The sequence below is a fragment of the Gallus gallus genome, chromosome 2 (assembly GCF_016699485.2).
Source record: "Gallus gallus isolate bGalGal1 chromosome 2, bGalGal1.mat.broiler.GRCg7b, whole genome shotgun sequence".
Classification (NCBI taxonomy): Eukaryota; Metazoa; Chordata; class Aves; order Galliformes; family Phasianidae; genus Gallus; species Gallus gallus.
This window is the reverse complement of record NC_052533.1, coordinates 144,615,254-144,629,694: the sequence shown is the minus strand read 5'-3', so window position 1 is coordinate 144,629,694 and position 14,441 is coordinate 144,615,254. Positions and strand designations below refer to the sequence as shown.

Here is a 14,441-nt window from a genome sequence, read left to right as displayed (position 1 = left end):
TTGGAAAGTGGAAAAGAAGTTCTGTTTTTGCCCTCTTTTTCTGTCAAGCATTTCCTGAAATTGGATAATCTTACACCATGTCAAGAAAATAGCTCATGAATTTTTAATAGGTTGTAGTTCTGTTAATGTCTGCAGACCTTAACTGAAGATGCTTCTGGGGTTCATTTCAGATTCCATTCTCTCTTTTCTGGGAGAAAAATGAAAATCAGAGGATTTGACCTGCTTACCCTCAGGGAGCTGTAGGGTACCAAGAAGAAGGTAGTGCAGTGTTACCTTCTGAGGCCAGCCCACAAAAAGGAACTCCTGAAATGAAAGCTTGCAGTAATGTTGACGTTAGCTGTAAGAACAGAAAACACTGGTAATTAAGAACTGCAGATGTCCATACTCTGAAATTTAGGGGCCTGCCCATAGGAATTCAGTGCCTTGAATAGAATGCATCTAGGGTGGGTTCTTGGTAGCTCTTAACCATGAGTGTGGCTGGTCATCAACTGCAAGAGCTGCACAGTTATATGACTGCGTATTTCCCATTGTGACAGATCCCAAGTGTTGTAAAGGGAGCAGGGCTTCACAGGACACCTTTCCCACTGTTGCAGAGGCCCTTTGCTCCACTCACCCCTTTGCTCCTTGCCAGACTGGCTCGCTCCTGTCAAGCTTTGCATGATCTCTTCCCCATGTGTTCAGTAAAAAGTTAGCATGGGTGCATGGCAAACACATCCACTTCTACGCGGTTGCACAGCAGTTGTCAGCACATGGTGCTTCTGTAACAAATGGACCATGAGCTAACCCGAATGACTGTGGATACTGTTGAGGATGCATTTTTGTTGCAGGCTTTTTAACTGGTCTCTTATTGCTACACATGTTTTGGTTTGTTGTTTTGTGTTTTTTTCTCCTGCTGAGTTTTATTAATATTGTTTTTCTTTTTTCCCTTCTTTTGGTAAATTTCTTTAACCTTCCCCCACATTCTGCTCAACAATAGCCATGGAGGGTAAGCAGTGCGTGAGCGTGTGTACGCGCCCCTATTCCAAAATGTCTTTGCATGCGACTCTGTGAGATGGCTCTCCTAACTTCTTGATTGCTGAAACCAATGAGAATCACGGCCCTTCGCTGCTGATTGCAGCAATTGCAATGTTTCTTCTCCTAAGGTATTTTCCAATCAGTGTGCCAGATTGAAGCTCTGTAACAGTTGTCAGTAACCAATCAGTGAAATGCAAAAAATGGGAATCGTAATGCACCAAATCCTGCACTCCTTCCTTAGACAGAGTCTCATCCAAGTACTGTATGGTTTCATCTGTGTAGAGTCTCGTCTGCTTCCAGTGAAGCATCTCTAGCAGGGACCAGTTATGGGAACCAGAGGTTATTGCATCTGTGGGGCTGTGATGCCATGAGCCCAGCCCTGATCTGTAGGGCCGCTGTATGACCAGTAGGAAGGAAATGGGCAATTTCTTAACCCTCCTCTCCCCCAAGTGACTGCTTGGGCATGGCATGCAGTGGTAGTGGAGAAAGCAGCTTCCTGGAACAAGGGACATGACACCTAGTTGTCTTGCAATTGAATTTGTCCATCAGTAGTGAACTACTTCGATACATCGAGTATTCCATACTCCTTGTTTCTCAAGTTTCCTTTGCTTTGGGAGTTGCACTGGGAGCTCTTCAGAGAATTTTTGGTAGACTCCTCAGAGTCATTCAGAGATCAGACCCAGTCAGGAAGCCTGAAGGAAACATCCTTCAGACCCACAAGCAAATGTGCTTAGTGGGCCGGGGGTGGCTGTTCCTGGTGATCTCGGCAGGCTGGGAGGTTGCTGAGCCCCATCTGCTGGGCACAGGAGGCTCAACAATTTGTCTCTGCTTCCAGATCAAGCCACAGGAAATCAGCCCTCCTCCTACGGCCAACCTGGACCGCTCCAATGACAAAGTCTATGAGAATGTAACCGGGCTGGTGAAAGCTGTCATAGAGATGTCCAGTAAAATACAGCCAGCTCCGCCAGAGGAGTACGTGCCCATGGTAAAGGTAAGGGTGCCATTTTGAACATGGTTTCATTTTTCTCATGACAGAGTTCTTGTTAACAGGGAGTTGTGCAACATCTCTGCATTTCACTTATAAAAGGAACTTTTATAATCCACCTTTTGGCATTCTGTTTTGATGCTGTGAAACAAGGAATTGTGGGTGAGGCCCCTCACTACATGAAGGACATCGAGGCCTTGGAGTATGTCCAGAGAAGTGCAGTGAAGCTGTGAGGGATCTGGAGCACAAGTCTTATAGGGTGCAGCTGAGGGAACTGGGATTGTTTAGTCTGGAGAAGATTTGGGGAATACATTATTGCTCTATACAGCTGCCTGAAAGGCAGCTGTGGTGAGGTGGGGATCAGCCTCTTCTCATAGGTCATGGGGATAGGACAAGAGGTAACAGACTTAAGTTGTGCCAGGAGAGGTTCGGGTTGAATGTTAGGAAAAATGCCTTCTCAGAAAGAGTGATAATGCAATGGAACAGGCTGCCCCAGGGAGGTGGTGGAATCACCATCCCTGGAGGTGTTCAAGAAACATGGAGATGTGGCACTGAGGGACACAGTGAGCATGGTGGTGATGGGTCATTGTTTAGACTAGATGATCGTAGTAGTCTTTTCCAACCTTCATGATTGTGTGATTCAGAGTCACTCAGCAACGCTGCTTTAACTCCATTCATTCCAAGTTTTTATTAGTTCAAAATGCATACATGGTCTGATGTATGTTGTCAGTGTATGTGAGAGGGGCAACTGAATCAAAGCAGAGATGTCCTGTGTCTGTTATGTCCTTACTTTCCATTTTTCTCCTTAGGAGGTTGGCTTGGCGCTGAGAACCTTGCTAGCAACAGTGGATGAGTCGCTGCCAGTGCTTCCTGCAAGCACCCACAGAGAGGTAGGCAGAACCCCACTTAACTGCTGCAGTTTGAGCTGGCCTTAGCCAGGTGGATGTGTTCAGGCTCTCTCTTCCTTGCACACACATATATTTGTGTTCAGTAAGCACTGCGAACTCTGGGATTATAATTCTTGATTAATTTAATGTTGTTAGAATCTAATTGCTGTGTGCATGTAGGTTTTTGTTGCCTCAAGTCAAGATGCTCAGACTGGATGAGGGAGCATACAACGCATACATATCAGAATTTTACATAAAAACTGTCAGCAGTGCTTACGCAAACCCAGTGTTGTAATGCAGGGAGACCATCTGGGTGTTAGTACAGCTCCAGTTTTCCATGAAATACAGCTTGTGCACAGTCATTAAATGTGTGGGTAATTGAGTGTATCGTGGTGCAGCTGAATGAGAAAATATCCCATAGTAACCTCATTTGGGATAAGAAATGACTGGGATCTTTCAGTGTAGTTCACAAGAGTCGGGAATAAAACTGTTTTCCTCCAAAGCCTTGAATGAATGTAGTAATGAGAAAGCCAGAGAATTAAGTGCTCTCTTAGAGAATACTGCCTTTAGCTGTATTGCTCTGTTAGTAACCCATACCTGCTTTAATTTTAATAATAGTGATGGCAGTAAAGGTGATGATAATAGGAACCTGGAAACCCAGCACAAGATGTTAACAGTTAAACTTGAGTTAAAACTTGGTGATGTGGTCTGGTTGGCAGCAGGTGGCTCTGTGGCTGACAAGGCAGCTCTTGGTGTCTGAGTGCAAAGTGTCACCAGCCCCACGTGCTGACTCCAGCTTGAAGGGGTACTCTCAGGCTGTTCAGGTTTCATGGAGGTGATGTTATTCCTTGGGGAGGGCAGATAGCGCTGCTACCAGCCTGTGCAGCTGACCCACTCTTGTTGTTCCAGATTGAGATGGCCCAGAAACTGCTGAACTCTGACCTGGCTGAGCTCATTAACAAGATGAAGCTGGCCCAGCAGTACGTCATGACCAGCCTGCAGCAGGAGTACAAGAAGCAAATGCTGACGGCTGCTCATGCTCTGGCTGTGGATGCCAAGAACTTGCTGGATGTCATCGATCAAGCCAGACTGAAAATGATCAGCCAGTCCAGGCCCCACTAAGCACCGAGGGAAGGTTTCATCTGTCTGTTGTAGAATTCTGCTTGCGAAAGGATTAGTTCACCTTCCACCAGCAGTGAGGATTAACCCAGTGTGGTCCTGGCTTTCCAGCGCCTCTTGCTTCAGCAGCCCTGACTGACAGCTGTTGGTTCTCTCCCGTTACAAAAGGTTAACCACGTTTTTTTATCACAAAGCCAAGCTGGCCTGGGATTCAGAAAGTGGCATTAGCACCAGATGAAGTTTGTACAGAAGTCCTTGGGAAATGCTGGCTTTGGAGCACAGTTTGTTCCATCGCATCGGCCACGCTCAGCCCAGAGCTGCGGTGGAGTTTCGGAGCCAGAACTGTTGGAGCAGCGGAGCGGAGCGAGATATTGTGAAGTGAAGAATTCTGGGAAACCTCAGGGCTGAGAATTCTTGCCCACAGTATATGAACTATCCAGACTGGAATTTTTTTTATTAGAACACTTACGTCGCAATATGCTAATCACAATTTACAGAGAAAGAAAATAAAAAGCTATATTTTCAAGACGTCAGTCATTTTGAGACAAACTAAAGCCCTCTTCATCTTCCTGCCTTTTACTTTTATGTGAATGTGTGACGCCTTTGGTTGGAACTAGCTGTAGGACACAACGGAAAACTCTCTTCTTTTTCACCAGAATAACGTGCCAGTTCTTTTGTAGCAATGTTGTTTTCCTTGGAAGCGAAAATGCTGCTTTGTACCAGAGCAACTCAGAGCTGCACTTAAGAGGAGTCCTGTAACCATTCATGCCCCCCGTTTTTATATAATTTATAAAGACAGATTAAAGCCATGTTGAATATTTTAAACCCCCTGTAGTTAACTAACCCATCCTTTTGTCTGTCTTGCCTGGGAGGAGTTACAGTAGAGCAGTGTAATTAGATTTTCCTTGGTTTTCCAATTATGCCATCTGTTCTGTTCTAATAAAAAACACACTCCCTTTTTGCTGTTGAGGGATATAAATTATTCTCAGGAAGAATATAATGAACTGTACAGTTACTTTGACCTATTAAAAAGGTGTTACCAGTGAAATTCTGACTGTATTTTTGTGTACGCATGCATTGGAGAAGCCATGGTGAGTTCTGCTTTGACTTATCTGTCAAGAATTCACTTGAGGAACAGCAGTGAGCATCCAAGAAGAAATCCAAGACTTAAGTCATCTTCAGAAAGTAATTTCCTCTTAATTGTAGACCACAGGAACAAGGCAGGCACTGTTATCAGTTGTACAAGTCATTGGATAGTGGTGTTAGTTCTTACACTCCTAAAGGAAGCTTACTTTAAAAATGTTTTTGATGGTGGTAGCTGCATGGATTGCAGGGGATATTGTGGAAGCTCTCAGCAGCAGTAGGGGTGCACAGACTGCTGCCACTGGGGTGCCTTCCAAAGCACCCAATGGGCTTCAGCTCTGCAGAGGTGGAGCAGTGCAGAGCACATTCCTATCACTGCTCCAGACATGGACCAAAACCCCCTCTTAAACTCCTTTCAGCATTTAACTGGAATATTAAATGAAAATTATGCAGTTACTTATATGCACACAAATACAACCCTTACATTGGCTCAGGTGCTCTGTTCAGAAGTTAGTGTAGTAATACTTCTAGCATTACTACATAAATTGCACCATTTTCCATACCCACCCTTCAAAGCAGCATGTTTTCAGCAATGTTCCTGGATTTTTTCCCTGGAAAAACAAGGGCTGCACACCTCATGTACCTCAGTGTCCAGAGTTGGCCACAGGTCAAAAGCCCAGAGCACTGCCAGGCTTTCCCTCTGCTTTTTAAATTACAGCTACTACTCCATTCCAGCCCAACAAGGGCATTCCGCAGAAGACTTCTGCCTTCCCACAGCCCAGAGCTCTCAACAGCTGTCCTCTGAAACATACAGTCACTGCCGCTCCCACCAGGTTAAGCTACCGGGTTCTGTGAACTGCCTGATGGAAGCCACACTGCTGCAGAGCACAGAGTCGAGCTGTTCCAGCTTCACCAAGATGCTGCAGCCTCACTGCAGTATAACCAAAGCAGCAGCACTTCTGCTAAACCCAACCACATCCCATTCTCACTGTGGTAACAGTTTTCCCTTTGTCCACGCTCTGTGAATGAAAGTAGGAGCTGGGTTACTCACACTTGTCAGAACTGAGCATGAGGAACCAACAAGGACAGCTGTAAAACCCCACATGACCACACACTGACAGCCAGTTTTGTCACTGGAGGTAATGCAGCCATCCTTGAGAACCACTAATTTAAGAGACAAAAATACAGTTAAATGTTCTTTATTACAGGCAGGTACAAAACTATTTAGTCAAAAAGACCAAAGCCCATGTCATCATCAGATTCCTCTGATTCTTCTTTCTTTTCTTCTTCTTTCTTCTCCTCGGCTAGAAAAGAAAAAGGTGGTCAGAAACTTCTCATTTCTATCAGCTCATGAAGTCATGCTATCAAAGACTGTAACATCAAGAAGCAAAACCTGAGCAATCCTACCAAGTCCCATCTCACAGCCCACTGAAAGCAGTGCTCCTGCTACTACTAGGGAAGTGGTACTGCACCTTCACAACTCTATGAAATGTGAGAAGTTCTACAGGGCAGGCACACATTCTCAGCATCAGTGACATCCTCACACCTGAGACAGCACCAGTGCTGTACACTGATTCTGAGTGCAACTAATGCACACAGAAAGAGGATCTGCAGGTGTTAGCAGCCAGCTGGCTGACCAGGAGCCAGCAGTGTGCCCAGGCAGCCAAGAAGGCCAAAGGCATCCTGGTTTGTCAGAAACAGCACAGCCAGCAGGAGGCGATCGTCCCTCTGTTCTCAGCTCCGGTGAGGCCGCACCGGGAGCGCTGTGCCCAGCGCACTTACCGGGTGCAGCACCACCGCCCGCGGGCGCAGCACCACCCGCAGGAGCGGCCGCAGCCGGAGCTCCGCCACCGGCTCCTACGTTGCAGATGAGGCTTCCGATGTCGATGTTGGCCAGAGCCTGGGGAGGACAAACACCGGCGAGACCTCGTTAGCACAGGGCGCGTCCGCCCTCAGCACGGCGGTGAAGCAGCACGACAACCTTCTCCCCTCGCTCTCACGTACCTTAGCAAAGAGACCCGGCCAGAACGGCTCCACGTTCACTCCCGCCGCCTTGATGAGGGCGTTAATTTTGTCCTCCTGCCACACAGAGAGCGGCGCTGAGGGCCCGGCCCGGCCCCCTCGCACCGCCGGCCATGCCGCGGCCCCGCCGCCATCTTGTGGCGGAGGCCCCCGGGCCGCGCACTCACCGTGACGGTGACTTCGTCGTCGTGGAGAATGAGGGCGGAGTAGATGCACGCGAGCTCGGAGACGGAGGCCATGGTGGGGGCGCGGTGCCAGTCGCCGGGGGGGAACGGCCTTAGCTTCAGCTGAAGGACGCAGCACCTTGTGACGCCGGGGACGAAAGGGAACGCGCGCCGCCGGGGAAGCCTTATAAGGGCTCCATCAGCCAATGGCGATCCACTGAGTCAGGGCGCTGTCCAATCCGCGAGCAGCGGGGGCGGGCCCAAAGGGAGAGCTCCGCCAATTGCAGCTCGGCGGGGAGTGATGGGGGATGACGGCGGCATTACCTCAGTGGCGCTCCCCGGGCGGCCGTGCGCGGCGCTGTGGGGTCCGCACCTGTCCCGTCTTTTCTGACTTCTTTTTTTTTAGATTCCTTCCTAAGCAGATCCCACGCTGATGATATTGATGTACGTGGGGGAGGGAATGGAGGAATGACTGCCCTAAGCAAAAGGAAGCACGGAGAGCTAGAGCTTGGTAATGCAGCAGGATCACCTTCAGCCTTTATTAAAGCAGCCCACAAAAGAGCTGAATACCTCACTGGGGTCTTACTCCGTCTGAAGATACTACTAGCTAAAAAATAGCAAAATAATGCAGATGCATTGCTCAAAATAAAATATTACGACCTAACATTTGAAGAAGCTTAGGGTTTGTTTGGTAAGGATGTTAATTAAGGGAGACGTGTCTTCAGCCTTGCCTCATGGCTGTCATACTGCATCTACTGAGTGACACTGAGGAGACTTATCCGTAGGGGATCAGAATTAAGTTATGATGAAAACGAACTACTATGTATGTGTACATACACGTATATATACCTACCTACATCGGTATGTACCTCCATTTAAAGAATTAGAGACTGCTGTGATTGCAGTATCAGCACTGCCAGTTTTAAAATGTAAAACACAACTTTATTACTGATAGTTGTTAAGAAAACACCCCATGCTAATAAGCAGTTCTCACAGCTGTTATCCCTGCAGATTAATTCTCACACTTTTTCAGTCATTATCACGACATATGCAAAGCAGCCAGGCCTCATCACTTGGTCCCAAGTTGGCTTTGTGTATACAATGCTGCAGAGCTGATGCTGTGTGGTCAGAGCATGACTGTGGTTTGTGAGTAGTCATCACAGTGGCCAAACTCAAGAGTACTTTAGCAAGGAACCCTGAACTTCACATTTTCCTTCTTTCCCTTCTCTTCCTTAACTACTTGCTTTGTGTTGTTTATAACCTTCCTGAGCTGATTCTTCCTTTATAAAAACAGCCTTTTCTCAGCTTTCAAGCTGCACTTTTTCATTAATGAATAGCTGACCATGAGTTATTGATGGTTTGGGGTCTCTGTTTTCCAGGCCTTTGCCATTATCCTGCAATAAAACACACTGCAGAAGCCCGGTATAAAGTTCCAGGTCACAGAGCCAGCTCTCACAGATGTTACACAGGTCTGACAAACTAGGACTGGTGCCTCTGGCCTGTTCATAGCAAGACAACAGTGTTTTCAATGGGCATAGGGTAAGAATTTTCTAAGTAGTTACGTTGCAATGGTATGGTTGTGTTTGCTTCAAAGGAAGCTAGCATTAAAATCAGTGTAGTGATCGTTCTGGGGTTGCTCAGCACTGAGGAAGAATAAGTAGGATGGATAAAGTGGCAAAGTCTTCTACCTGTTGACTTGAAGGCAGAGTTTCCAAACACAAAACAACACACGGGCTAGGCACTTAGCCAGGTGTAGGACCTGCAGGTGTGGAAGTCACTTGCAAGATGGAGAAACGATATGACGTTCAGTGAAAAAAAACAAGCAACAAAACACAATCCCCTGAGCCTCCAGGTAGGTTTTGTATTGCCTGGAAACACAGTCTTTCCGACTCTTGAGAGAGGGAAGGTGCTGGCAGATCATCAGGGTACTCTGTTTTCATCTGAGTCACTGTGTAGGTGCTGTTCATCAGGACAGTTGTCCTCTCCTGCATCTGCTTTCCAGTTGCAGTACTAGTTTTTTTCTTTGCATGGCATGCTTTTGTAGGATTGTTTTGTTGTTGCATTTTATTTTATTTTGACAGCATGACTGTTTACCATTAAGTTATGTTCTCCCAATTTGCTCACACTCAGTCTCGGGTACAATACTTGATTATCTTATCTTTTTTGAGGAAACTACTTTTTCCTTAGCTGACTTTTTTTTTCCCTTTGTTTTACACTTCCTCATAACTGTCTTTAGATCCCAAAAATACGTCCATGCCTGAGCTGATGACTGCGTTAGGAAGTCCCACAGAAACCTGTGTGGACAAAAAACCCAAAACTATACAATGACTCGAAACAGTAATGCTCAACTCGCACCATACCCCCAATAGGTGGTGCTGCACCTTTGTCATAGTTTTCAATTGTTCGCTCTGATCACTAGAAAAGTTAGTCCTTCTTGAGTGAACTGAAGTCAGGCCCTCAAAGGCTTTGTAACCAGGTGAACACGTCAGGTCAGGTCATAGTTGTGGGCTTTCTCACTTTTGTTCTGATAGAATCATAGAATCATACGATTGCTTGGGTTTTTAAACACATCCAGGAATTGTGATTCAACCACCTCCCTGGGAGCCTATTCCTGGGCTTAACAACCCTTTCTGTAAATAAGTGTTTCCTGATATCCAGCCTAAACTTACCCTGGCACAACTTGAGGCCACTTCCCCTCGTCCTGTCACCAGTGAGAAGAGACCAACCCCGCTCTCACTGTAAGCACCTTTCTGATATTGGCAGAGCACAATAAGGTCTCCCCTCAGCCTCCTCTTCCCCAGACTAAACAGCCCCAGTTCCTTCAGTCTCTCCTCGTAGGGCATATTCTCCAAGCCCTTCACAAGCCTTGTTGCCCTTCTCTGGATCTGCTCCAGCACCTCTATGTCCTTTGTGTACTGAGGTGCCCAAAACTGAACAGAGTACTCGAGGTGAGGCCTCCCCAGGGCTGAGTACAGGGGCAGGATGACTTCCCTAGTCCTGCTCACCACACCATTCCTGATCCAAGCCAGGATGCCATTGGCCTTCTTGGCCACCTGGGCACACTGCTGGCTTATATTCAGCTAACTGTCCATCGGTACACCAAGGTCCCTTTCCATCAGGCAGCTTTCCAGCCACTCCTCTGCAGGCCTGTAGGGTTGCCTGGGGTTGTTTTGACCGAAATGCAGGACCCGACACTTGGCCTATTGAAAATGACACAGAATATGTGAAAAATCTAATGCACGCACTCCAAATTAACATCTTAAAAGCTGGGCCAATTGAAGGCTGAAAAAAAAGTAAGTTTGGATCCCCTCAGAGTCAAGAATCAAATGTATATCTTTCTTCTCTGAGTAAAATTTTTCCATTGTACCATTACCACCCATCTCTAACAGACGTGTATAAACTGGCTGTGAATGTAATTTGGGTTAAAGTGAAAAGGGTTGTTACTTAGTGAAGTCAAAATATGTTCTCTAATAAGAAGAAAAGCCAGGTATTCTGCCAGCAGCCTATTGCATGTAAAATATTTACCCCCAAGCACCTCCGTTTATATAAATGATTTTTAAAAGCCAGTCATAAACCCCATCATTACTTCCAAAATGATGAGAAAATGCACAGCTTTTCCAAAACTAATTTAATTCCTTCTATGGGAGGTCTCTAGGAAATTTCAGCCTCAAATCCAGCCGTTATGACAGCATATGGTGCAAAACAGTCACATTCCTCTTTAAAGAAATTTGATTGTGCTTCAGTAATTCTTCTTACACTACTGTGCAATTGTTAATAGAGTATATAAAGAGCACTGTGAAAAGAAAGCTGCTATGGAACTTCCAAACCACTTTGATCCAAAACCTTTTAAAAAAGGGAGGGTTTTTTTGTTGTTGGTGGTTTTTTATTGGAGTGAAATTGCCCAGGAACAGATAATTAGGTTTCACTGTGCTCCAAAACAGCAATTGTCAGTGACAGAAAGCATTAGAAGTAATGGGGTGACATGGAGCAACACGTGTGTCCTGTCCCTTCAGCAGAGGGAGACCAGCACTGCTCAGGGAACACAGAAACGTTGCTGGGAGAATACAGCAGCACAGAGGAACAGCAGTACTTCTGGACATGAGAACAGTGTTTAACTGATTTACTATTTAACCGATTGTGCAAGTCTGCAGCCGTGTATACACAGCGATAAGCCCTTTTGCTTTTGAAGTTCTAAACCTTTCACCCATGTTCTGTTGCTCGATAGCTTATTTTCAAACTGATTGCAGAGCACTGTCACGAACTCTTCATCTTTTTTTTCCCCCTTTTCCGGCAGTGTGAGCTATCAGATGAAGTTCCATACCAGTGCATCCCTCCTGCATGTAAGCTCTGCTGACCATTGCTTTCAGTCTGGTGTTTCACAAGCAGAATGATGTAGAAAGGTGAGACAGGATTATCAATGTTTGTGCGTCCAACAGTCGGTTTGGTTCTCGTCTGCCTACAAAACAGCGCTGGTATCTTCCTGGAAGTACATATTGAGTTCATTCCACAGATCTACCTACCAACACCAGGAGCTCTTCTTTCATGTGGAAAAATATAACCCAGTAATCATTGCTCCTGTCCTGTTCCTCTTCACCTTGCAGGTTCCAAACTTGTGAGCGCTCTGATGGAGGGCAATCTTAGGAGTGAAATTATATGTTATAATGCTTGATTGAAGTATATCAGCTTTGATAAACGTTTCGAGCACTGATAGACCTGATAATCAAATGCTTGCAATGCTCCTGGTGATGGTATGTATGTGAACTGCCACATCACAGGTGCCAGGGATCAAAAGTCACAGACTTTGAAATGCCACAATTACTCGTGATGATGACTTATTTTCATCTTGCAGTCCTTGTATAGCAAACATAAGCCCTGTTGTTTCTCTTGCTGTAACAATAAACAAACTGCTCATGTGATGGTAGCCCTACTACTTTTTTTTTGCCCTTGTTTTTTCCACACATTTTTGAACCTGAGAATGGTAAGTGTCAAGACAGGCACACGGCATAGAGCTATACATACACTGTGTAGTCAGTGCTAGCGTGAGGCATGAAATCTAGACCTGGCTGGGTGACATCAGGTGGTGGTGGATGCCGGATGCTAACTTCTTCAGAATCACCACTTTCAATGGCCTTTTCTGGAAACCTATTGTTGTACTTGTGTGTTCTCTTGTACTTAAATGCAGAAGGTCTAGCGGCATGGAAGTATGATGATGTTAGAGGGAGTTATCTTCCTAATCAGATTGAAGAGATTGATTTAAATATAGTATCAAAAACTCAGATGCAGGCTGCATGATTTCCCACTGTCAGCCTTCAGGACTGCCTAATATTTTCCTATCACAACAGTCCCTACTAAAGAGTCTGTCCCCTTCCTTCTTACAGCCCCCCTTTAGTACTGAAAGGCTGCTCCCAGGTCTCCCTGCAGCCTTCTCCAGGCTGAACAGCTCCAGCTCTCTCAGCTGTCCTCAGAGAGGGTGGTGTTCCATCCCTGGGATCATTTCTGTGGCCCTCCTCCAGATGCACTCCAACAGGGCCATGTCTCTCCTGTACTGAGGACTCCACATCTGGACGCAGTACTCCAGGTGAGGCCTCAGCAGAGCAGAGTAGAGGGGCAGGATCATATCCCTCGCCCTGCTGGCCACGTTTCTTTGGAAGAGAAGGCTCCAGGGAGACCTGAGGGTGGCCTTTCAGAATGTAAAGGATGGCTATAAGAAGGAAGGAGACAGACCCTTTAGCAGAGTCTGTTGTGACAGGACAAAGGGAAATGGTTGCAACCTAAAAGAGGGAACAGTTATAGTCAAAACGAGAACAAAGTTCTTTCTGATAAGGATGGTGAAGCACTGGCACAGGTTGCCCAGAGAGGCGGTGGATGCTCCATCTGATTGAAGGTCAGGTTGGATGGGGCTCTGAGCACCTGATGGCGCTGTAGGCGTCCCTGTTCATTACAGGGGAGTTGGACTGGATGGCCTTTAAGAGCCTCTTCCAACTCAAACAATTCTATGACTCGATGTCTCTTACGTTATGGCAATTGTTAGTTCGTATTCTCCTGCGCTGAACTTCAAATAAAGATGGCCAGAGATGATCCCGAGGCACCGCCGCTGGATTTCCTAGATAGGACGGTCACGTCAGCGTCACGTTGAACAGGCAGCAAAGAGGGCTCGTGACGTCCCCAAGTCTCACTGACAGCCGGCACAAGCCGCTAGGAGCGAAGCAGCACGGCAAAAGATCGCTCACATCCCGTCGCGAGGAGGAGGAGGCGGCGGAAGGGCGCGCCCCCGCTCCCTCCGGCTGCGCCGCGCTTCCCGCCCGATGGGGCCCGAGGAGGGCGGGCGGAGGCGGCGGGCGGGGCGCCCCTTCCCGTGACTGCGCGGCTCCTCCCTTCCCCCCGCCCACCTCCCCGCTCTTCAGTGCCGCCGAGTAACCTGGTTTCCCGGTGTGGGCCCGGCCCTCTTCCCTCTTTTTTTTTTTTCCTCTTTTTTTTTTTTTTTTTTTTTTTTTCCCCTCCCCCCTCCCTTTTCTTTTCCTCTCCCCTCCCTTCTCTTTCCTTCTCCTCCCCCTTCACCCAACAGCGTAACTGCCGCTCGGGCTTCTCTCCCTCCCTTCCCTCCCTTTCCCTCCCCTTCGGCCGCCGCCGCGGTAGGGACCTGGAGCGAGGCGCCGCCTCCGCCGCCGCACACGGAGCCATGTACCCGGGAGCCAGCACCGCCGGACCCGGTGAGGCTTTGGCCGCTTTCCCTCGAGCCACTCGGGGCGCTTTTCTCGCTCTGGGGTTTCGAACTCGGGTCCCGCGTGGGGAGGTGGGGGGGGCGGCGCACGAGGCGCTGTCAGCGGCCCCTCACGGCGCGGCGCTGCGGGGCCGGAGGAGCGCGGGGGGGAACGCGGGTCTGGCCGCGGCCGCTGAGGCCACGCCGGGGGAAGGAGGACTCAGGCCGCCCTCGGCACCGCGGGCGTGAGGCCCCCGAGAGGGGTCGCCTTCCCCCGCTCTCCTCTCCCCTCCCTCTGCCGGGGGGCCGTGGCGGGGGGCTCTGCCCGCTTGGAGCCGCCCCGGAGCGAGGCGGGGGCCGGTGTGGCCGTCCGTGCCCCCGGCTGTGCGCTACGTGCCGCCCGCCTTCCCTGCGCCGGGCCCGGCTGTTCTGCCAGCTCGGCCTCCTGCCGGCGGCGCCGCGGTGCC

General features: G+C 48.2%; 3 protein-coding genes across 45 annotated transcripts in view; 2 read left to right on the top strand and 1 right to left on the bottom strand.

Moving 5' to 3' along the window:
• PTK2 (protein tyrosine kinase 2) overlaps positions 1–5,053 on the top strand; it is a 198,236-nt gene extending 193,183 nt beyond the window's left edge. For 27 of the 42 annotated variants that reach the window (XM_046919359.1, XM_046919376.1, XM_046919380.1 and 24 more), the window contains 4 exons: positions 977–985; positions 1,850–2,005; positions 2,809–2,889; positions 3,796–5,053. In XM_046919359.1, the coding sequence (XP_046775315.1) occupies positions 977–985; positions 1,850–2,005; positions 2,809–2,889; positions 3,796–4,008 (459 nt within the window). In that variant the 3' untranslated portion in view covers positions 4,009–5,053. The remainder of the gene's footprint in view (positions 1–976; positions 986–1,849; positions 2,006–2,808; positions 2,890–3,795) is intronic. The other 15 variants (NM_001396554.1, NM_001396552.1, NM_001396557.1 and 12 more) reach the window with 1 other exon arrangement.
• A 1,218-nt stretch (positions 5,054–6,271) lies between these two features.
• On the bottom strand, positions 6,272–7,437 carry RPLP1 (ribosomal protein lateral stalk subunit P1). Its single transcript, NM_205322.2, has 4 exons — positions 7,278–7,437; positions 7,093–7,167; positions 6,871–6,988; positions 6,272–6,392 (listed from the first exon to the last, which is right to left on the bottom strand). Exons 1-4 carry the CDS (start codon positions 7,347–7,349, stop codon positions 6,313–6,315), a joined length of 345 nt encoding a protein of 114 aa, NP_990653.1. The 5' UTR covers positions 7,350–7,437; the 3' UTR covers positions 6,272–6,312.
• Positions 7,438–13,849: 6,412 nt separating this feature from the next.
• Positions 13,850–14,441, top strand: part of AGO2 (argonaute 2, RISC catalytic component) — a 55,187-nt gene continuing 54,595 nt past the window's right edge. The window contains exon 1 of one of the 2 annotated variants that reach the window (NM_001389549.2): positions 13,850–13,984. In NM_001389549.2, coding sequence (NP_001376478.1) covers positions 13,954–13,984 — 31 coding nt within the window. In that variant the 5' untranslated portion in view covers positions 13,850–13,953. The remainder of the gene's footprint in view (positions 13,985–14,441) is intronic. The other variant, XM_040673464.2, reaches the window with a different exon arrangement.

Excerpts from the sequence above, each read along its gene's own strand:
- RPLP1 (NM_205322.2), bottom strand. The coding sequence starts at position 7,349 with ATGGCCTCCGTCTCCGAGCTCGCGTGCATCTACTCCGCCCTCATTCTC. Across the intron at positions 7,168-7,277 it reads ACGACGAAGTCACCGTCACG|GAGGACAAAATTAACGCCCT; the intron begins GTGAGTGCGCGG and ends TCTGTGTGGCAG. Across the intron at positions 6,393-6,870 it reads GGGCGGTGGTGCTGCACCCG|CCGAGGAGAAGAAAGAAGAA; the intron begins GTAAGTGCGCTG and ends TTTCTTTTCTAG.